The sequence below is a fragment of the Ostrinia nubilalis genome, chromosome 12, assembly GCF_963855985.1.
Source record: "Ostrinia nubilalis chromosome 12, ilOstNubi1.1, whole genome shotgun sequence".
In the NCBI taxonomy this organism is placed as follows: domain Eukaryota; kingdom Metazoa; phylum Arthropoda; class Insecta; order Lepidoptera; family Crambidae; genus Ostrinia; species Ostrinia nubilalis.
Window position 1 is genome coordinate 13,791,081 of NC_087099.1, and position 20,350 is coordinate 13,811,430.

Consider the following 20,350-nt stretch of genomic DNA (forward strand, 5'->3'; position numbering starts at 1 on the left):
GCGTGTCGTAGCGTTTCGTAGCGTGTTGTAGCGACTTGTAGCGTAAAGTAGCGTTTGTTGCTGACTAGTTAAAAATAACGTTTCTATTTATAATCTATTTCAGTGATAAAGGTATGAAGAGAATAGAATAAGAACATAAAAAATATTTTCAAAAAGAGCAAATGTGTATAGAAAAATCTTTGCTTGCTAACTTTTTACCAAAAGACCAAAAACGGCTAGATAATGTGTGAATGTTGGATAAACGACGGCTCCAAAATATCAGCAGCAAAATAACTGACGCCGCATAGAAAAATGTACTCTGAATGAAGGTCAACAGAGTGTATTTTGACTTAGAACATTTTCACAAAGATGACCGTTTTTTCTGGGCGTAAAACTAAACGAATATTTGTGTAGTAGACGATAAGCATTCAGTGTCTTCAACACAAAGGCAGGGGTTTTTTCCTTTTATATCACGTATATAAGAGTCTATTACTCCGTGTTTGCTGGCAAATGAACTGGTGCGAAATTCCGTCACTATATTCACAATATTCGTCTGGTTTTACAATAATATAATAACGGGTTTGTATAGCTAAAAATAACAGGTTTGTTTCCTGCCCAAACCACTGGACGGATCGGGCTGAAATTTGGCATGCAGGTAGATGTTATGACGTAGGCATCCGCTAAGAAAGGATTTTACGAAACTCCACCCCTAAGGGGATAAAACGGCATCCACGCGTACGAATATACCTGCCATGCCAAATTTCAGCCCGATCCGTCCAGTGGTTTGGGCTGTGCGTTGATAGATCACTATGTCAGTCAGTCAGACAGTCTCTTTTGAGTTAAATACTTATATTTAGATACATTCTGCGTATAAATCATCTGTATTTTTATGTCTTTAATTAACTGCTGTATTGTGTTGTCCCGTTTTTATACACTGTGTTATCTACAGAGAAGCTATTTGTCTCACTACAGAGAATGAGCGATGCGCTGTGCAGCCGGCATTCCGTAAAATATACAGGCTAATATTTTCTACTAGATCTACTTTATTAACTCCTGTGAATTCCTGTTCTGTGAAATAGATTGCGGGAATACGTTTTTTCAGTTTTGTTTTTAGTTAGGTAATTCATTTCTGTTTAGTTAAAGGAAACTGGAGCAGGAAATTAGATTATGTTATTTGGAAAATATATTGTGAGAAAAAAATGTTATTGATACAGTAGGTACTAAAGTGAGACTTGAAGGCCCGTCCATCTGCCGCCATTCACTAAACTATGTTGGCGGCGTGCTCAGATGCCCTCAATGCGCGAGGGATTTTACCGCAAAATTAGGCTACGTAAGCCATCTTCGGGCACACCAGCGCCGCCAAGACAGCTAGGAGTCGGAGTGGTCGCCATGGCCGAAATCGGTCGGATGGATCATCATCATCAAAGTGAGACTGTATATTTTAAAGTTTTTAGAAGGGCTTAACAGAGTCAATGCCTGATGTATGCGCGCGGCACAGTAGGAATGAAATTGACATATCGACATGACAGAGCATACAAATCTGAAGCACATTTTGAAGTCTCGCTGACGTTTGGCATCACACTGTAAACCAGCGGTTCCCAAACTTATTTCGTCTACTGCCCACTTTGAGAATAAATTATTTTTTAGCGCCCCCCAATTTTGTAGTCAAGAGTCGAGCTCAGTCGGTGTCTAAGAGTCCTCCTAGTAACACAACGTCCCGATTTTTTCTTCTGGGTCTCTTACCGCCCCCCTTTAAGCCTGCAGCGCCCACAAGGGGGCGTTATCGCCCACTTTGGGAAAGACTGCTGTAAACCCTTGAAAAGGAGGCTGACAATAGTGACTGAGTTTCTTGCGCTGCTTCTTCTCAGCACTGGCCCATTTATTGTCCTGAAGCAGTGATAGGGTTAATATTGGGACGTGTAAAAGTGCTTTTTAAAAGCCTATTTGCAAAAATAAATGAGATTTATGAGTTTTTTACAAAAACACCCTCCTGTACCGCTCACTTACTTCAGGCACTGACTTAGTTAAGCACCTATAATAGCATTCAGATAAGTTATAATATTACTCAATTGCTGCCAATAATGATGCTTTTAGAGTAGGCGCACACCGTTGATTTTTAGTTGGCCGATAGTTGTGCCCGATTTTAAATTGTATGAAGAATCGGCCAAATCGAATCGGCGTAGTGTGCGCACTCCCATACATGCCCATACTGATCAACTGCCCGACTAAACTATCGGCCGACGAAAAATCAACGGTGTGCGCCTACTCTTAGTCATCATATTTCCGTCATGTCGCAGCCAACCGCAGTCAGTAATGTCATTTTCAATGAAGATGACAGATGACTAATTGCGTGCCTGATGACGTCGATCAGTATTAAGTCTAGTTTTTAGTGAGTTGGCCATTCTGAATGGGAGAGCCTTGCCTATGTGAGATCTTTTAACTATGAAATCAAGTTCTTTATTTAGTCGGTATGTAGGTAGGCTCTTTTAAAGGCCACCACTTCAGGACAAACATTTATCAATAAATCTCAGTGATTCTACAGGATGATATTAAAATAATTGGCATCCTTTTAAAATAAGACTAAGTACTCATCATGATACATAAATCCCCAAATAAGTACGTGTATTATGTATCATGTGTTGAGTCTTATTCTAAAAGGACGCTAAAGATTTAAGCACCCTGTATATGCATTAGCTATTCAAACTATCCAGTTATCAAGAAGACCCGCCGCGGCGGTTAACCTAAGTGCATTACATCGACACGTTACATTCCCTTTGTACGGTCTGCCAGAACTGACTCCAAATCCTATTAATGAAACCCACCCCATGCTCCCAGCATAAAGTTTAGCCCATAAAGTTATGTGTATTGGGATTAAATACAGTATGAAGATACTTAAAGCTTTGTATTGGCTATGCATATTGCTGGCCTTACTACGATCTGCATGTATTTTTGATAATATTGGTAGGTACTCGTAATACCTAACTTGGAAGGATAAAACCGATTTTAACTTATGTTTTCGTCGCAACTGAAAAATGTAAACATATAACTAGGTAGTTGCGTACTTATTAAAAGATTCTTCGTCATTCTAATTTGTTCCAATATGGTTTTCTAATTTTTAATTATAATGACTGTTAAAACAGTCACTGATAAACTCATAATATAATCTTACTGAAACTGATAACAATTTACATAAAGCGATTGTTTTTCTTCTCTCTAACTACTTACCATTTATGTACTAGTAGTAGTAAGAAAATTAAATACATGAATCTAAAATTAATAAAACTGTTACTGACTTGTGTTTGACAAATAAATTACTTGTGTTTGTACTGAAAATGCTTATACAAAACACTAGTGTTTTTTACCGCTGAAAGTTGATCTAATCCCAGAAGCTAAAAACTCTCTGCGGTAGTAATTCAACATTTCCTAGTAACCCCGGGAGGATCTTGTTTCTGTTTTTACTGGATACGGTTTTTTCTTTCGTCTAATTTACTATAGCCAGGGGAAAAGTCATTTCTAAAATTGCATCGAGAAAATGTTTACAAAGTATTTTCGCTGATATTATGAAATAAGTTTAAGTTCATTCTAATAACTGGTAGTCACCTAAACCTTATTTACCGCCATTTTGAGATCACACTGCTGTTGTGTGAGAACTCAGAAAGACTTCATACCTAAATAATAATTATGAAACTTAAAAAGTTTGCTTTGATTACGACATTAAATTGTTGTTCTCTTTCGATTGAATAATATTAATTTTAAATAGAGTAAGAATTTCTTTAATTTAAAATTCATAACCGACCTATAATATCAAATTAAAAGATTCTAACACCAATTTATATTCAGTGTTGCTTGCTTAAAAGTGAAGCAGCAAATCGAACGCACAGCGTTGAATAGAGCTACACAGTTCTAGAGATTGGTTCATGTGTGACCCTGTGCATCCACGCGCACTATGAGACCTCATAGTAATGTTTGTGAATACGGGCGGAAGTTTCATATAATTTTATTATGCGAGCACTTGAAAGTTTTGCATAAATTACGGGCACCTATGTGCGTATTTCCCACTTTACTATTTCTTCCAAGCGGCTTGGAGCTCCGTCACATAAGCCGTATTATGCCAGGGAAACCTGCGGGAAGTTAATGTTCCAACTACTACTTGAACAGGATTTCGTCCATACTAGTGTTGCGTGACTATCGATATTTAATATTGTCGATAGTATCGTCACGGGTATAACTAATAGCGCTTTTTGAGTACCTAGTCTTGATATCCAGGTCAGAGGAGTCCACGGTAGTTTTGGTTTGGGTAATCATTCTAGAATATTTAGTCTGACTTCTCTTCTAAAGCCTTAAAATCGCCGTTGAGCATCAACCTATTAAATACCTAGCCCAATATAGAAACGCAAACTCTCTCACCCGTATTCACAAACGATGCTTGCTTAAGTGAAGCAGCAAATCGAACACACAGCGTTGGATAGAGCTCTGTGGCTGGTTCGTGTGTTGCACTGTGAGACCTCATAGTAATGTTTGTGAATACGGGCGTTGGACTCTCTGGTAGGTACAGCAGTCTCGTACGTAAACCAGCAGGTTTGACTTGACTATCGATAAAAAATGTGGACTAAGTATCTACATACGTCACTACTCTATATGAAAGTTGGTTTTAGTTTACTAATTTCATGAGTGCATACAGGAACTTCTTCCAGTTCGGAACTGGCTATAATTAATGTTTTTGTCCGTAAACTAGTAATGACAAGTATCTAACTTTTACGGTCTGTTGTAAAGACACCTCCCCGTTTATTATCTATCTATTTATTTAGCGGAAATCTAATTAGTTCACTTTATAATCTACTACTTTGAAATTAACAAATAGGTAGTTATGTCAATCAAATATTGAAAAATAAATAAATAAATATATGCTTCAGTTTGCAAACAAAAGACAAAAGTTGCTATTACTGTTAGCTAGGTTAGTAAGTTATATGAAGGACCTCTTGATAGTGAAAATACAGCTCGTAAGTACTATCTACTGTCGATTTGTGGTGTCAACTGAAAATTGCATTGTGGTGCAATGAAATGTATTATGTACAGATCGATATTCTGATATTCAACCCAAAATAGGTCTATTTTTATTTTCAAAATGTTCGGGAGAATTTAAACCCCTATTTTCACTTGTAGGTACATAGGTACGAAGGTATTAAGTCTTATCTAGTGGTAGTAAGAGTGAATTTGCAACAAGAACGTATAGTCTTGTGTGCTGAGGCTGTATTTTCTTAAGAGCTACATAAATTAAACGAGACAATGGGATCATGTTGTTTAGAGGAGATATTTCCTGCTATTCTTTTCAAACTTATAAGAATGTCCTTCCGCTACGGAAATATAGGGTGTAAGGAGTGAAGGAAAAGAAAATTTAATACTGAAATAATAGGCACAGTATCGCAAATTTCCTTTTATTATTTCCTTGACCATTCTACTCTTATAGCCTTTTTATAAAATTCATAGAATTTACAAATTACCAGTTAGCAACTTTCAAAAAGTTATTTTACACATAGCTTATTTACCTAATTATTTTTTCGACAGTCAGTGAATGGCTGGTAATCCCTAAAAAGCCCTTTCCGAGTATGATGTTTACTTGTGTTGTTATTATGAAATCTGAAAATCTATAAATAATGCAATTTTGGGAAACAAACCGCACGTCCATCACGGCAAATTATACATAAACATGCGTAGTTCAACTATTGTTCTTGATTTCGTTTACCCGAATTACAATAGTCCATTGAAATATCTATCAAAACATTTCCTTCATATAAATTAGCTCCTACCGTCTGAGATCACTTCAATCGTTTAACGACGTTTCAAAGATCCACTAAAAATGCTCTGCTCTTCCAAAGGGTGCATCGTCATTTTCCTTTCAATAATCATTTCGAGGGTGCTAAGTGAGAGTGATGATGATGAAGATATCACTCCAACATACGTCGAAGACAATTCCATGGAGAAAGGAGAACGAAACCCTGAATACTTTACAACTGGTGAGGCTGTTCCTGAAGCTTCTGAAGATCAAAACCCTGGACCAGACACTGATGATGGTGATGCAAAACTACCTTCACTTTTAGATCTGAAAATGGATTACCGCATGCTGAAAGCAAAGTGTCCGTACTTTAAACATGGAGATGACCTTGATTTGAACCAGATAGCTGATGTGTGGCAAGTGGCATATTTCCAGCTGCAAGAGGATATATCCTGCTTCAAGATTCATATAAAGAAGACTACGGATGAGGTTAGAAATAGTTATTTTGATCTTTATTGTTCAGCTTAAAGAGCTCAAATTAGTGGAGTAGACTGGAAAACTTAAGGCTATTTCCCACAGGGACATCCAGTTTTTTGCAGGAATTCATAACACACATGGGTTTCTGCATTACTGGATCGTTTAACTTATTAGGTTTTATTAGCGGTTAAAGTGTAACCTAAACAGAAGTTGCGAAACACGTATTGAGCTAAAAAGAGGCAGAAGTAGTCCCATTAAATTTTCTTTATTGCTTACTTTAGTCAACCACCGCACCAACCTTATACTTAAGTTGTATCTTGTCTATAACTTGATTTTTGTCATGTACCGGAAGACAAATAGCAAGCAGTGATATCTAAGCAAAATTTTGGCGTCCAGCCAAGCGAGTGAGGTTATGTCTTAATTCGGCCCAATTTTGGTATAAATTGTTCAATTTAGTCTGTAACAGCTACGTAGTTGATTATTAGGAGCTGAGTTTTGGGCTGGAAAAATTTAAGGAATTTTAAGAATACCTTTACATGGACTTTAGAAGGTCTCTATCTAGTCGAGAGCAAGCAGGGTTTTAAAGTGGTTTAAATATCAAACCAACAAAAGACAGCCTTACAAAGTAAGGCTAGTAGACATAAAAATTAGTTAATTTCCCATAATAATTACAGATTTGTCAACCTGTGTGAAGTTTAAATGAATATTTTCAGCTATTGTCACGAGTTTGTGTCTAACAATTAAGCACATTCATTATTATACTTAATAAAATATGATTAACCAATTTGTGCCACAAAATACATCAACGACCACAAACAACCGTTATTAACATGGAACGTGGAAATCGAAAACTCGTTGTGGTTTTTGTAAATAAAGCCGCAACAGCGCTGTATTTGTGTAAGGGTCAACTAATTGTGTGCAATCGAATTTCACATTAATCTACAGGGAATATTATTTATAATTCAAATGACCATTTAAATTAATTGGTCTGCGTAAAATATATGTACGTATATTTTCTGTACTTCAGTTACGGAAAAAAGATTTTTATGATCATCTATCATCATATCATCGCTAAAACAAAAAAGGTCCTACCTCAAGAACCAAGCGACCATCTTGCTGTTTGACGCTCGTATCAAAATAAAACATTATGTAAAACTTTTAGGCTGTGTTGCACCCTCTTACTTTAACCGTAACTATAACAATAACTGGTGCTTTTTGTGTAGAGTTTGACGTTTGTTAAAGTCCCTTCATCATCATTTTAAAGTACAATATTGTCGAGTTGACTTGAAATAATGTTTTTCCAAACTTTTTAGTTTTCATTGTTCATTATAAAACACCCAACTGAAACATTATTTCAGTTGCCAATTACGACTTGCCCGGGGCAGTATAATTCGCATCTCTCATTAATGAACCTCTTTTATTTTATATTCCTGCTAATTGCCCCGTCTGACGAGAGTTCGCAAATTATGTTTTAAAGCGTCTCTGGAATATTCCAGCGTTTTTGGAGTCTGGAAATCGGTGGAAATTATTCTGTTGTCGAAGCGACTTTGGAATATAAGGCGGCGGTCATACATCTCGTAATGGAATTGAATAATGTAGTATTTGCTTAACATCATGTTTTGATAAAATTAGGTCTTCGTCTACGTCAATTTTAGCCATGATTTTTTTCATTAATTATCTTTAAGACTTTATTTGTGTAGATTTCGTTAAAATTTACTAAGTATGTCTGTGTTATGTTGGATCTTTCAGTTCAATTGAAATAAATTCGATAAAAGAAGTCGACCGACTGCTTTAATACTGTTTGTCCTGGTTTTTTTAAACCACCTATTTGGTTCAGAATTTATGGAACTACCTACAAGTATGAATATCGTTCGTTTGCTTTTATGCTTCCGCTTTAATTTCAGGGGATTTCAGACGAAAGGGACATAAAAATGCGGGTTTTGTAGAATAGCCATTATACAATAGTTTTATTAACAACACTTATTCTGGCTCAATTCGTTCATTTGGCTTCATTTCAAACCCTCGATTTAAAGCTATTTGTTTTCCGCTGCTAAAAACGGCTGTTTAAAGTATGACGAGCGCTAAAGTTAAGCAAACACGGGCTTGTAATTAGTTATTATCCTGCTAATTAGCTCCAGGTGTTATGAGATCCAACATGGCGTGAGCTGGAGTTGGAAACTTTAGACTTTTGAAGTCAAGCAGGAACAGGAGCATAACGGCACTTTTAGCTTCGGCCAAACCAACGCGTGCAGGGGGCGTAGTGTGAGTTAAAGCGTCGGCCGTTTGGTGTAGTGGTTCAGAGGTCCCGGGTTCGATTCCCGGCCGGGCAGAAATTGAAATGATGAATTTTAATTTCTGTGACGGGTCTGGCTGTTTCCTATGTATAATAATATTATGTGTATTTACAAAAAAAATATATTTAAGTATGTTTATATCCGTTGTCTAGTACCCATAGTACAAGCTTTGCTTAGTTTGGGGCTAGCGGCGCAGTGTAAAATGTCCAAGGATCATTATCATATCATTATCAAAGTCAAACGCATTCGATGTCGACTGCGTAAAAAGGTGACTTTTAGGCTGGGTTCCACCATCTTAATTTAACTTTGACAAACGTCAAAAATCTGTCAAACTCCATACAAAAAAACCCCGGGTATCGTTATAGTTACGGTCAAAGTCAGGTGGTGCAACTTAGCCTAAATGTATGACAGATTGTACAGCGTCCCTAGCGGAAACTTTCAAGAACTAAAATCTTCATATTATTATGTTTTTTTAACACGCTCGCTAGTGACGACGTTTGATGTAAACTCACACTAAGCCCTCTGATTACGTCGGCGATGGCGATTACGATGGCGATCACTGCACGTGCATCGCCGCGACAAATGACAGGAAGCGTTGATGTGAACTCATCGCTACAAATTCATACACGAATGCGAACAGCTAGGGACTGGAATTCGCTGCCTGCTGCTGTCTTTCCTGAACACTATAATCCGGGCCGTTTCAAGGCGAGAGTGAATAGGCACTCACAGGGTAGATATGTACCATCGTAGACTGCATGCAACACCCACTTAACACCAGGTGCGATTGTGGTCAAATACCTTATTATGCATAAAAAAAAGAAGTCTGATCGCCTTCGCGCACGTGGTCTGCACGCGTTGGTTTGGCTGAAGCTTTAACGGCGGTATAAAGATGCATTTTGACGTGTCTGGTATGTACAGCTAACTAGCACCTATCTGCGGCTTTTGCCTGGATAACGGTCATATAAAGTCTTTATAGCACGTCTGGCGACCCAATGCCCGGTCGTAAAATTATTTTCTTTATAATATTATTTTCGCTTTTAAAGCTTTTCTCTATTCTATAGGTACCATTCAAAAATTTCTGTGGGTGGGTAAAGTACAGGTATGATATTTTCATCAAAATCGGTTGAGTAGTGTTGCAAGAAAATCATTTTTTCCTGGCGGCTTTGGTGACTGGAATTGAACCGCCACCGGTGCTGACTGAGAAGATGGTGAATTGTCTGCACGTGAAAAAATGGTTGTCCGGCTTGCAGAAATTTATATAAGTTACCGTTCCTTGTGTGAAATTAGAAAATGTAAATAAAACAGCTCCCTCTCAATTGACACAATTTATTTTTATCTCGTATGCTCGTATATAGTTAACAATTACGATATTATAATAACTACTGTAATAGTGCCAATCTCAAGGGATTCAGGGTCGTTAATTAGGTTCGGTTTGGTGAATATTATTGCCACTACAAATTTCTTAAAACTCAGCCTAAATATTAAAAGACTCTACTAGTTAAGATAACTGCGCGATGTCAGGTCGGAAAGACTCCTACTTGAAGGATGGAAAAGTGGGTACCTTGGAAGCCATGCGGTTATAAGCCGTTACCCTGAACGTTCCTCTCTTCTTCCGGGGTCCAACGGGTCTCGCACACTTTTAGGTTACAAGCAGCGTCCTCCACGGCCTCAAGCGCGCAGTGCCAGATGAAGCTCTTGCATCTCTTTGACAGGTAAGCGTTCAAACTCTTGCAGAGACAGAGGTTTGATGACAAGGAGGAAATGCGAAGAGATCAGCAGTTCAGAAAGGAGTAATAATTATAGAAATCAATATGAAATATTGAAATATCTAAAATATGAAATGTAAAATCGTAAAATATGAAATCCCGCATCTGAAACGAAAAATACTAGTGTCAGCATCACATGTGGAACGTGGCATTAGGTTATGAAAAAAAAACCAGCAATGGGAAATAAATACTTACGAAGACCGTTCGCTAATCTGAGCTTCACTCACAGTCTTCAGCATCCCAGCCCTCGTCCAACATAACGTTTAGGAAACCTCTGAAAGAAACGATCACATGAAATCCCACGTACTGGAATACGAAAAATATCAATCACGAAAAATAAATAAATTCTCCGACGGGAACTTACCTCATGTGTGAATATTTTTAAATTATATTAATAAATTATCGTGGATGCATTCCGCATCACACGATTTGAAACATGGGGGATTACATCCCCGAAAATAATAAAACTGCGGCCGCGCAAGATCGACCAAAATTCCAAAGTGATTTGACAGCTCAACTGACAGCCTGCAAGTCATTGACATCGCAAGACGTTTCGTTTCGCCGCTTAGATAAAAAGCAAATACTAATAAAAACCATGATGAAAACAATCTCCTGAACACTGAAAATATTCTATTAAAAAATAGAATAATCAAAACAAAAACATTAGGAAATGTTTCAATAAAATATATTCGAATTGACTGAGCAAAAAGCGCCATCTATTGCAAATTAATTCTAAATCACGCCAATAGATGTCGCTAGTGGTATCCCAAATCCAAATATCGAGTAAGAAAAACAATTTGTGAAAAACAGCCAAAACTGCAACGCTACAGTGTAAAGTAAGGCTACCCAAAGAGCGATGGAGCGTGATATGCTCGGAGTTTTCCTGCGTGATCGAATCAGAAATAGGGAGATCAGTAGGAAAACCAGAGTGACTGACATAGCCCGCAGAATCGCTAAAATCAAGTGGCAGTGGGCGGGGCACATAGCTCGAAGAGCTGATGGCCGTTGGGGCAGGAAAGTTTTTGAGTAGCGACCACGAGCCGGAAGACGCAGCGTCAGCGAGGCCTGCCCGCCTCCCACTAGGTGGAACGACGATCTGGTGAAGGTCGCGGGAGGTGCAGGATGCGAGCGGCGCAGGACCGGTCTTTGTGGAAATCCTTGAAGGAGGCCTTTGTCCAGCAGTGGTCGTCTTTCGGCTGAAACGACGAACGACGACGAGTGTAAAGTAGTTAATTCAGATAGACGTTGCTACCATTTACAAATTCAATAGTCAGCTGTACTTGCAATAGGAGCCATTTTGATGTGCTGTCGTCTGTAAATATGAGTAAGTAGTTAATGCAAATATTCCCCCCCGCCCCTGCGGCCTGGCGGTTGTCTCACTACAGCTCCATAGAAAAATATTTGTTATTCAAAGTTAAAGTGCGAATTACTAGTCGAATTATACATAAAAGTGTAGCTGAGTTGACTATCTATCTGATTGGCAATAAAAACCTAGCAAAAATATAGTTTAGTGAAGTGAAATTGATCAAAATACCTTGAAGTTGGTCAAGTGAATAATGGAATGTGGGGTATGTAACAAAAACAATACTGGTTATAAATTAGCTGACAAAACAAAACTACCTCGTTAACATTTCGCTGGGATCAATACCTGTACACAAAATTCGCCCACTGAGCTAAAGCGATATATGGCGGAGTCAGTTAAGACATCGACTCATTACGCAGAGAACGCGGGTTCGAGCCTACACTTCTGAGAATTTTTTGTTTTCAATACAATATTAATTTCATCGTTATAAAAGTAAAAAAAGTTGCTCAGAAAGATGGATCCAAAAAAATGTGCAAGATGTAAGAAAACAGTTCCCAGAAAAGAATACTTAACATGCCTTAGTTGCAAATTGACATTTGATATAGAATGTTTAAATATATCCTATAACCTATTTCAATTGATGAACAATGAAAAGAAACTTAGCTGGACATGTTTGCAATGTAAGCAAAATTTAAAAAAGAAAGATAGTAAAGGCAACGTAACCCCAACCAACTTCAAAGAAGTACGGAAGAATGCACCACAAAATAATTTGGTCCCGATAACGAAAAAATGCACACCAACTCAACAAACTTCATCAGTAGGAAATGTTACTACAAGGAGTAAAGCCAAACTAAGAACTTCGCCTGAGGAGGTAACTCTGTTTGACGATGAAATAATAGAGTCGGAGAGAGTGGCTGAGCCTCAACGTCCACTTATTAAATCGAAATCTTTCGATACTTTGCATGATGACACTTCAATCATAAACAACACAATATCTAGAAGCACTGAATCGATACGTGATCTTGATATTTTGAATGAAATGAAACAAGAAATAAGTAATCTTCAAGAAAAACTTGTTGTAGCCGAAAATGAAATGGAAAATATACTATCTGAAAACTGCGAACTACAACAAAAAGTAAAATCATTATCTCAAGAAATAATCCTCCTAAAAAAGGTATACACAACTCCCTCACCTTCAAACCGCGAAAGGAAAAAGGAGAGCCCATTAAAAAAATCTGAATATTTAAGTCAAATTATGGCACTGGAAGTAAATGTATCCAAACTTCAGAATGAACTACTAAGAGCTCAAGAGGAAATCGCAAAGCTGAACGATATCATCACTGAATATCAAAACAATACACATGAACAGAAAAAAATTGCAAAGGAAAGCTCATTAGGAAATGCTTCGGATCAAATAAGAACACGTTATACTAGTGAAACCTCTAATAAGAAGAGAAAGCTGTGTATTATATCTACTACAAACAAACTAAAAATAACTAAAATGATACATTCAGATGATCTGTATAGCGGATTTGATATTTGTCACTATATAAAGACCAATAGTACGATAGATACCCTAACTAAAGACATCCAATCAAAAACTGGTTCTCTAACATTGGATGACTATTGCATTGTTTTGATAGGTGAGTCTGATTTTTATCGATCCCAAGACCATGAGGATCTGGTACAGCTGCTGAAAGACAGAATAAAGGGAATCACAAACACAAATATAATCATAGCTGTTCCAACTTACATATGTGGAAGGCTATTGTTCAATAATAGAATTGAAATCTTCAATAATGAAATCTATCGCTGCTTGTCAGAACAGAATAATGATAATATACATGTATTTGATACTAATAAGAGACTTACATTGGATATGTTTTCACCGTATAGCGGTAAACTTAACAACAAGGGCATGAGATGCATCCTGAAAAGCTTGGTAGATTTCATTTCATATCAACGGATTGACTGTAGAAATATTATTGATAGCAACGAAAACATTACATATACTGAAGAACAAGACAAAAATGAAAAATCGCAGTTTTTTCTTTTATAATAAAATAAATATATTACATCAGAATATATCAGGACTCATAAATAAAAGCGAAGAACTAGCCGTAAATTTAATAGAACTGCAAAAATCCAAACCTATCGACGTGATATGCATAACTGAACACAATATGACAGAAGAGAATAAAAATTATGTCACTATTCCAAACTTTCTTTTGAAAACAAGTTTCTGCAGAGATAAAAGAAGAGGAGGAGCGTGCATTCTGGTTAGAACTGGACTTTCATGCAGAGAACTAGAAGACATAAAAAATATATCTGTAAAATGTGTGATTGAATGTTGTGCTCTAGAACTATTAGACCACAATATAATTATAATTTGTGTATATAGAATCCCTGGATCGAATCTAGATATTTTTTATGAAAAACTCGAATTGATTTTACAAAAGACGTGTATAAATAAAAATAAAAAAATATTACTATGCGGAGACTTCAATATAGATATCCTTAAAAAGTCATCAATGAGTAGAGATTTTGAATGTCACTTGGTTAGCTACAATTTAAAACTACAATTTCGTGAACCAACTAGACTTTCAAGTGGAACATGCTTAGATAACATTGCCACAAATTTCAAGGGATCCAAAGGTGAAGTGATTGAGCTCGCCCTATCGGATCACACTGCTCAAATATTGAGCTGTCCAGTAAAAAAAACTTGTTCCTTGCCCTTTTGGTTTATTAAACGTCGGGATTATTCATTGGAACACCTCGAAAAATTTAAGGAATCTTTGAGTTCTCTAAGTTTCTATGACACGTTTAACTCTGTCGAGGTGAATGAGGCATTTGATTTTTTTCATGATGATTTTAAATGCTTTTATGACTTATGTTTCCCTTATAAAACAATAAAAAGATCTATAAAAAATAAGCCAAAATGGATTTCCCAGGGAATAAGACTATGTTGCAAAAATAAAAGAAAACTTTTGTGGTTATCTAGAATTAATAAAAGGAATAAATGTTACCAAACAAAATTCAAAAACTACTCCAAAATATTGAAAAATATCATAAAATTAACTCAAAGAAAACAAAATGATAGAACAATTGCAATGTCAAAAAATAAAACTAAAGCCACCTGGCGCATAATTAACCAGTCGAAGACAATAATGCCTGTCGAGCCCATAACTAAAATTAAAATAAATGGGGAGAATATTGTTGACCCGTTAAAAATAGCTACTTCATTTAATAATTATTACATTGATCAAATAAAAATCAACAATAAAGCTTTAGACAAAAAAAATAATGTCCCAAATCATACTAATTCCATATATTTAGCTCCAGTAACAGCATACGACATTATAAAAGTAATAAAAAATTTAAAGAATACAAGTAGTGTGGGTATCGACGGAGTCTCAACTCTGGCTGTGAAATATGTTGGAGAAATAATTGCGTTACCGCTTAGCCACATAATAAACTTAATTTTTAATACAGGAATTTACCCAGATAGATTAAAGTCAGTTATTGTAACACCTCTATATAAAAAAGGTGACAAAATGGATATATCCAACTACAGACCAGTAGCATTACTACCAATATTTTCAAAAGTAATAGAAAAAATTATTTACAATATATTATATAAATTTCTTGAAAAAAATCGAATATTGGTTGAAGAACAAAAAGGTTTTCGCAAGGGCATGACTATTAATTCTGCAATTTATGATTTGGCAAAACGTGTAACATTAAATTTAGACAAAACTAAACCAACTTGTGCTGTCTTTATGGACATGTCAAAAGCTTTTGACCACGTAGACCATACTATACTTTTAAAAAAACTATATCGCTATGGTATTAGAGGAAATGCTTTGAATCTAATAAGATCATACTTAGACAAAAGAATCCAATTTACAGAAATAACTCGCATATCATCTTCTAACAGTAATAAATATAGATCTGAAGGTAGAGTGATTAAATTTGGAGTCCCCCAGGGTAGTGTGTTGGGTCCTTTATTGTTCTTGGTATATATTAATGACATGCCTAAGTCTATTAACTACCCTATGGTCTTGTTTGCTGATGATAGCACAGTGATTATTGAAACCAATCAACCTGATCAATATGAAATCACTATAAACGACACCATAAAAGACATAATTGCCTGGATGGATCATAACAACTTGAATATTAATTTAGATAAAACAAAGATAATGCAATTCACTCAAAGAAAACCTAAATTTAATTTAAACATAAATTATAACTCTGTTCCAATCGAAAATGTACATTCGATCAAGTTTCTTGGTGTTCTCATAGATAGCAATATGTCATGGGAATCGCATTCTATAGAAGTATGCAAAAGACTTTATAGATTCTCTTTTGCACTGACTAAACTCGCAAAAATAGCTGATCAACCTACTGTTCTGGCTGCATATCATGGCTTTGTAATGTCGACTCTACGATATGGGGTGATTTTTTGGGGCAATTCCTCTTACAGGGAAATTATTTTCAGAGCACAAAAAAGATGTGTTCGTGCAATCTATGGGTTGAAATCAACAGACAGTTGTAAGCCTATATTTAAAAAGCTAAAACTGTTAACCTTCCCGTGTCTGTATATTTTAGAAGCCTGCCTTTTTGTCAAATATCATCCAGATGAATTTAAAAGAGTGGAGTCGACAATAGCTCATCGTCTTCGACCTAGGAAACCTATGGTAGAAAGAAATATGTGTAAGACTGCATTAATGAAAAAGAGTTTCTTAGATATGGCACCAAAACTGTTTAACAAGCTTCCTAAGGCCTTGCTAGAGTGTGATGACAAAATGTTTAAAAAGGAACTGATCTTACTACTATTAAATAAAATGTATTATACCATTGATGAATTTTGTAATGATTCTTTAGGTTAAGTTTTGACATAATTTGAAATTGTATACTTTATGACATTAGCTATTATTTTGTTGTATTTAATAATTAGAAAGATTGACTGACTGCATTGACATAGATAATTTTGTAATACCAATTGATTTAGATTATATAATTATTCAAATTTATTAAGAATTCGTATGCCTATACGGCAGATCATAGTGGAACCTACTAACCCCTAACAACTTTGTACCTATGATAATGACGAATAAATTTCATTTTCATTTTCATTTTCATTTTCATTCATAGGTATAAAATTGAACAGTTAGGGCTGAATCTATACTTCTATACTAATATTATAAATGCGAAAGTAACTCTGTCTGTCTGTCTTGCTTTCACGCCTAAACCACTGAAACGATTTTGATGAAATTTGGCATAGAGATAGTTTGAGTCCCGGGAAAGGACATAGGATAGTTTTTATCCCGGTTTTTTAAACATGGACGCGCGCGATAAAGTTTTTCTGTGACAGACGAAATTCCACGCGGGCGAAGCCGCGGGCGGAAACCTAGTATTCTATAACTTTATTGGTGATCAATTCTCGAATAGGCTCTACATTATCAAACCAATCCTACATTTCCAGGACAAGAAGGCGTACTCGGACAGATACGGGTCGTTCTCAGACAAGGTGAACTGGTCGGCCTGCGACCTGGAGATACGGGCCAGCGACAAGAGCGAGACGCAGAGAAGACACTTCTTACAAAGGAGGGAGAAGGGAATCATGGAGAATGTCATCATTTTGGAACAGATCGGTGAGTTTAGAGACATTTTTTTATTTTGGAGTAGAAAAAAATATAACCAATGATTATAGAGGCAGAATTACATTATAATGGTCTAGTCTTACAAGATTAAACTTACACCATGTACCTACTAAATGCATTACTTCATAGTTCCGTAATTAACAAAATCGCGCTCAAGCGCTACAGCCAAATTATTCGGTCATAATTAATAACTAATGAGCTCCATCGAAACCGTTACAATTATCAAGTTCAGTCCAAACTGCGCCTGACAGGTTAATAAATTGTTTACTTAACTAACTAAATAGTTTCATCAAACAATTCGTAATTAAGTTTAATCGGCATGCTTTAGACTAGTTTTATACAGGGTGAATCGTTGAAGGAAACATAGGTTTGTATCCTAGGAGTTTTCTAAAGAATGAGACTTCGACACAGACTAAAATTTCCATGGTACGTAATTTTCTTCTTTTTCAATCGAAAGACCTCCACAGATTGTAGGACAAAGGCCTCCACATGGATTCCAAATCTTTACCAGATTATCGAAAAGAAGCCTACATAAATTAATACGTCTTCCAGTAGATACTTATGATATTTCTAGTCTAATAGCCGTTATCCTCTGTCATAATCCGTTCTACGAGTGTTCATTGCCACTTATATTGAACAATTCGATACATTTAGTTCTTCTATGGAGGATAGACCCGCCTCGTTAACCCCTCGTTAAGCTAAATATTACTTGTAAGCTTGTGTTACGAGTGGGTTCACTACAATAGTCCAGCGGCGGGGTTCGAATCAGCGTTCCTCGGATCACGGTTCAAACAGTCCGAAACATTCACTGTTGAGCTCCTATCCGTTACCTTCACAGTTAGGCTTAATTATTTATTTATCCATTCCAGGTCGAAACGACACCACCTATTCCCTGCACACCGAGAGCCCAGACCAGTGGCTGGTGGTCAAGCATCTCCTCCTGATGAGGGACTGTAGTGATGGCGAACTTGTGGTGTTCTCCAGGGTGCCGCACCAGCCGCGCCGCAAGGATGTCATGGACGCGTTGGTTATGTTCGGAGAATATACCATGGAGGGCAAGATGGCTTGCGAATGATGCGTCAATAAAACAACTGAATAACGCGTTTATGTTTTGTTTTACAACAGTCTTTAGCTACACCACATCACATGCAGTCCCAAGGACTCACATTGGAACTGGCTATCTCCAACTGCCGGAACTCATTTGGCTTTTAAATAGCACTTTTCCACGAACCAACATATTTTTGACGTATTCCCTCCACACTCTACACTAAGAACTCCAACCGATGGCTGGTGGTCAAGCATCTCGTCCTGCAGGATTACCCCGAAAAACGTTATCCGAAGATTCAAATGTTGCCATCCCTCTCGCTCAAAGCGAGATGCCAGCATGAGTGACGGTGACAGATAGATGTGAAACTACGTAAAGAGCCTTTCGAAGTAGCCCTCCTGAAGTCCTGATGCTACCAATGGCTGATGGTCAAGCATCTCCTCATGTGGGGTTACACCGAAAAACGTTACCCGAAGTTTCATCCCTCTCGAACAAGCTAGACAATGAGGCTAGTTACTAGAATTTACAATATAAATAACTTATTAACAGCTTTTGTTTCTCTATAATAAACTTTTCAGTTTATTTAAAATCTGTTTTTAATAATCCAGATCCATTTACAAGCCCTGAAAAATGTTTTAACAAGCCTATTGAATACTCCCGTGAATGTGGTTTCAGCCGTGATTATGCGAATATTTTTATTTCGACGCAAAGTGGATGGCAATAAGCGCGGATTTCAGCCGAGCGCGACTTTCATCTCATACAGGCTGCGGTGTAGGCGCACTCTGGCTATAGATAATGGATTCGATACTCATTAATCATTATATTACTTTGTTTATAAAATTCTGTCACATAGGTTTACTTTGTTTAATGCTGAAGTTGCTGCTAATTTTTTTTTTTAAATTAGTGTGCTTACCATGAGTTTACGTTAAGTGTGCTCGCTAGCGAGTATGTCAAAAAAATCTATGAAGATTTTATCTCTCGAAAGTAGCCGCTAGGGGCACTGCACAATATGTCACACATTTATTGTCATTTTTTTACGCAGTACTCATAACGTAAACTCATGGTAAGCACACAGAAAAGAATAGTATTCTAAAACAAAAACTTAGCTAAAATTAAAAGATGAAAAAAATGTTTATTAAAAAAGAAAAGTGTTAGCGAGGCATAGAGGTACTTCTAGCTAACTGCATTTCCTCGCTGGATACTTAGCCTCTGCGCAAGAAAAGAGCGAGCGTTTATTTTTTCTCAAATTTTAATTCAAGTTTCAATATTTTATGTCAACTGTTAACGATTTTTAATACCGTTCCTAGTTTCAATACATTTCTCTGCAGCGACAGGTAAAGTGCAAAGAAGATTGATGACAAAGATTGGAAATACTAAGTTACCTAGATTAAAATTATATTTTTGCGATAAATGGAAGTTAATTTACATAAATCGAGACTTAAACTGACGGCTTAAATTACATAATAAGTAAATTTACTTATCACATTTAAATACACTGGTCATCACAAAAATCGGCCCACCTACGTTTTACAGGAAAACTCGTTTCTACTGACACAATCATGGTGCCCCAACAATATTGGTGTTATTTGAAAGCCCAATAAATATCCTTAAAGAAAAACACATTTAATTTCCTAATAAACGATTAACATATACAATAAATGTGACTTGAAAAACTTCAAAAAAGACCTTACTTACTACCTCTGGGATCAATTAGACCAATTTTTATGGTTATAAAACCAAATAATGATCTCACGTGTACTCTATAACAGATGGATAGCGATTAATCTCAACTTAACAGTTTTATAGCCATAAAAGTTGGCTCAAGCGTAACTACCTATTTTTTGAAGAAGTGACTCTGGATTCTTCTTCAGACACATTTTTGAGGTACAAAACCTTTCCTTTAATGAAATGAAGTTTAGAACTAGGCTTTTAAATGGTAATATAGTATAGTAATATTAGTGGGAAGTGGGGATGCATACGTTTGAAAGTGCTTGTCGCGGGTGGGTCGATTTTTATGATGACCAGTTTATTTACTACATTAAGCGAT

At 36.5% G+C, this 20,350-nt stretch overlaps 1 protein-coding gene across 1 annotated transcript; it reads left to right on the plus strand.

Annotated features, from left to right (window-relative positions):
- Nucleotides 1-5,836: 5,836 nt before the first annotated feature.
- LOC135076716 (uncharacterized) lies at nucleotides 5,837-18,333 on the plus strand. The gene is made up of 3 exons (XM_063971137.1): nucleotides 5,837-6,241; nucleotides 17,081-17,249; nucleotides 18,128-18,333. Exons 1-3 carry the CDS (start codon nucleotides 5,837-5,839, stop codon nucleotides 18,331-18,333), a joined length of 780 nt encoding a protein of 259 aa, XP_063827207.1.
- The last annotated feature ends 2,017 nt before the right edge of the window (nucleotides 18,334-20,350 follow it).

What these genes read in the sequence shown, in the direction of transcription:
- LOC135076716 (XM_063971137.1), top strand. Translation starts at nt 5,837, where the DNA reads ATGCTCTGCTCTTCCAAAGGGTGCATCGTCATTTTCCTTTCAATAATC. An exon ending in TAAAGAAGACTACGGATGAG is followed by an intron (nt 6,242 to 17,080) that starts GTTAGAAATAGT and finishes CTACATTTCCAG; the next exon opens with GACAAGAAGGCGTACTCGGA. An exon ending in CATCATTTTGGAACAGATCG is followed by an intron (nt 17,250 to 18,127) that starts GTGAGTTTAGAG and finishes TATCCATTCCAG; the next exon opens with GTCGAAACGACACCACCTAT.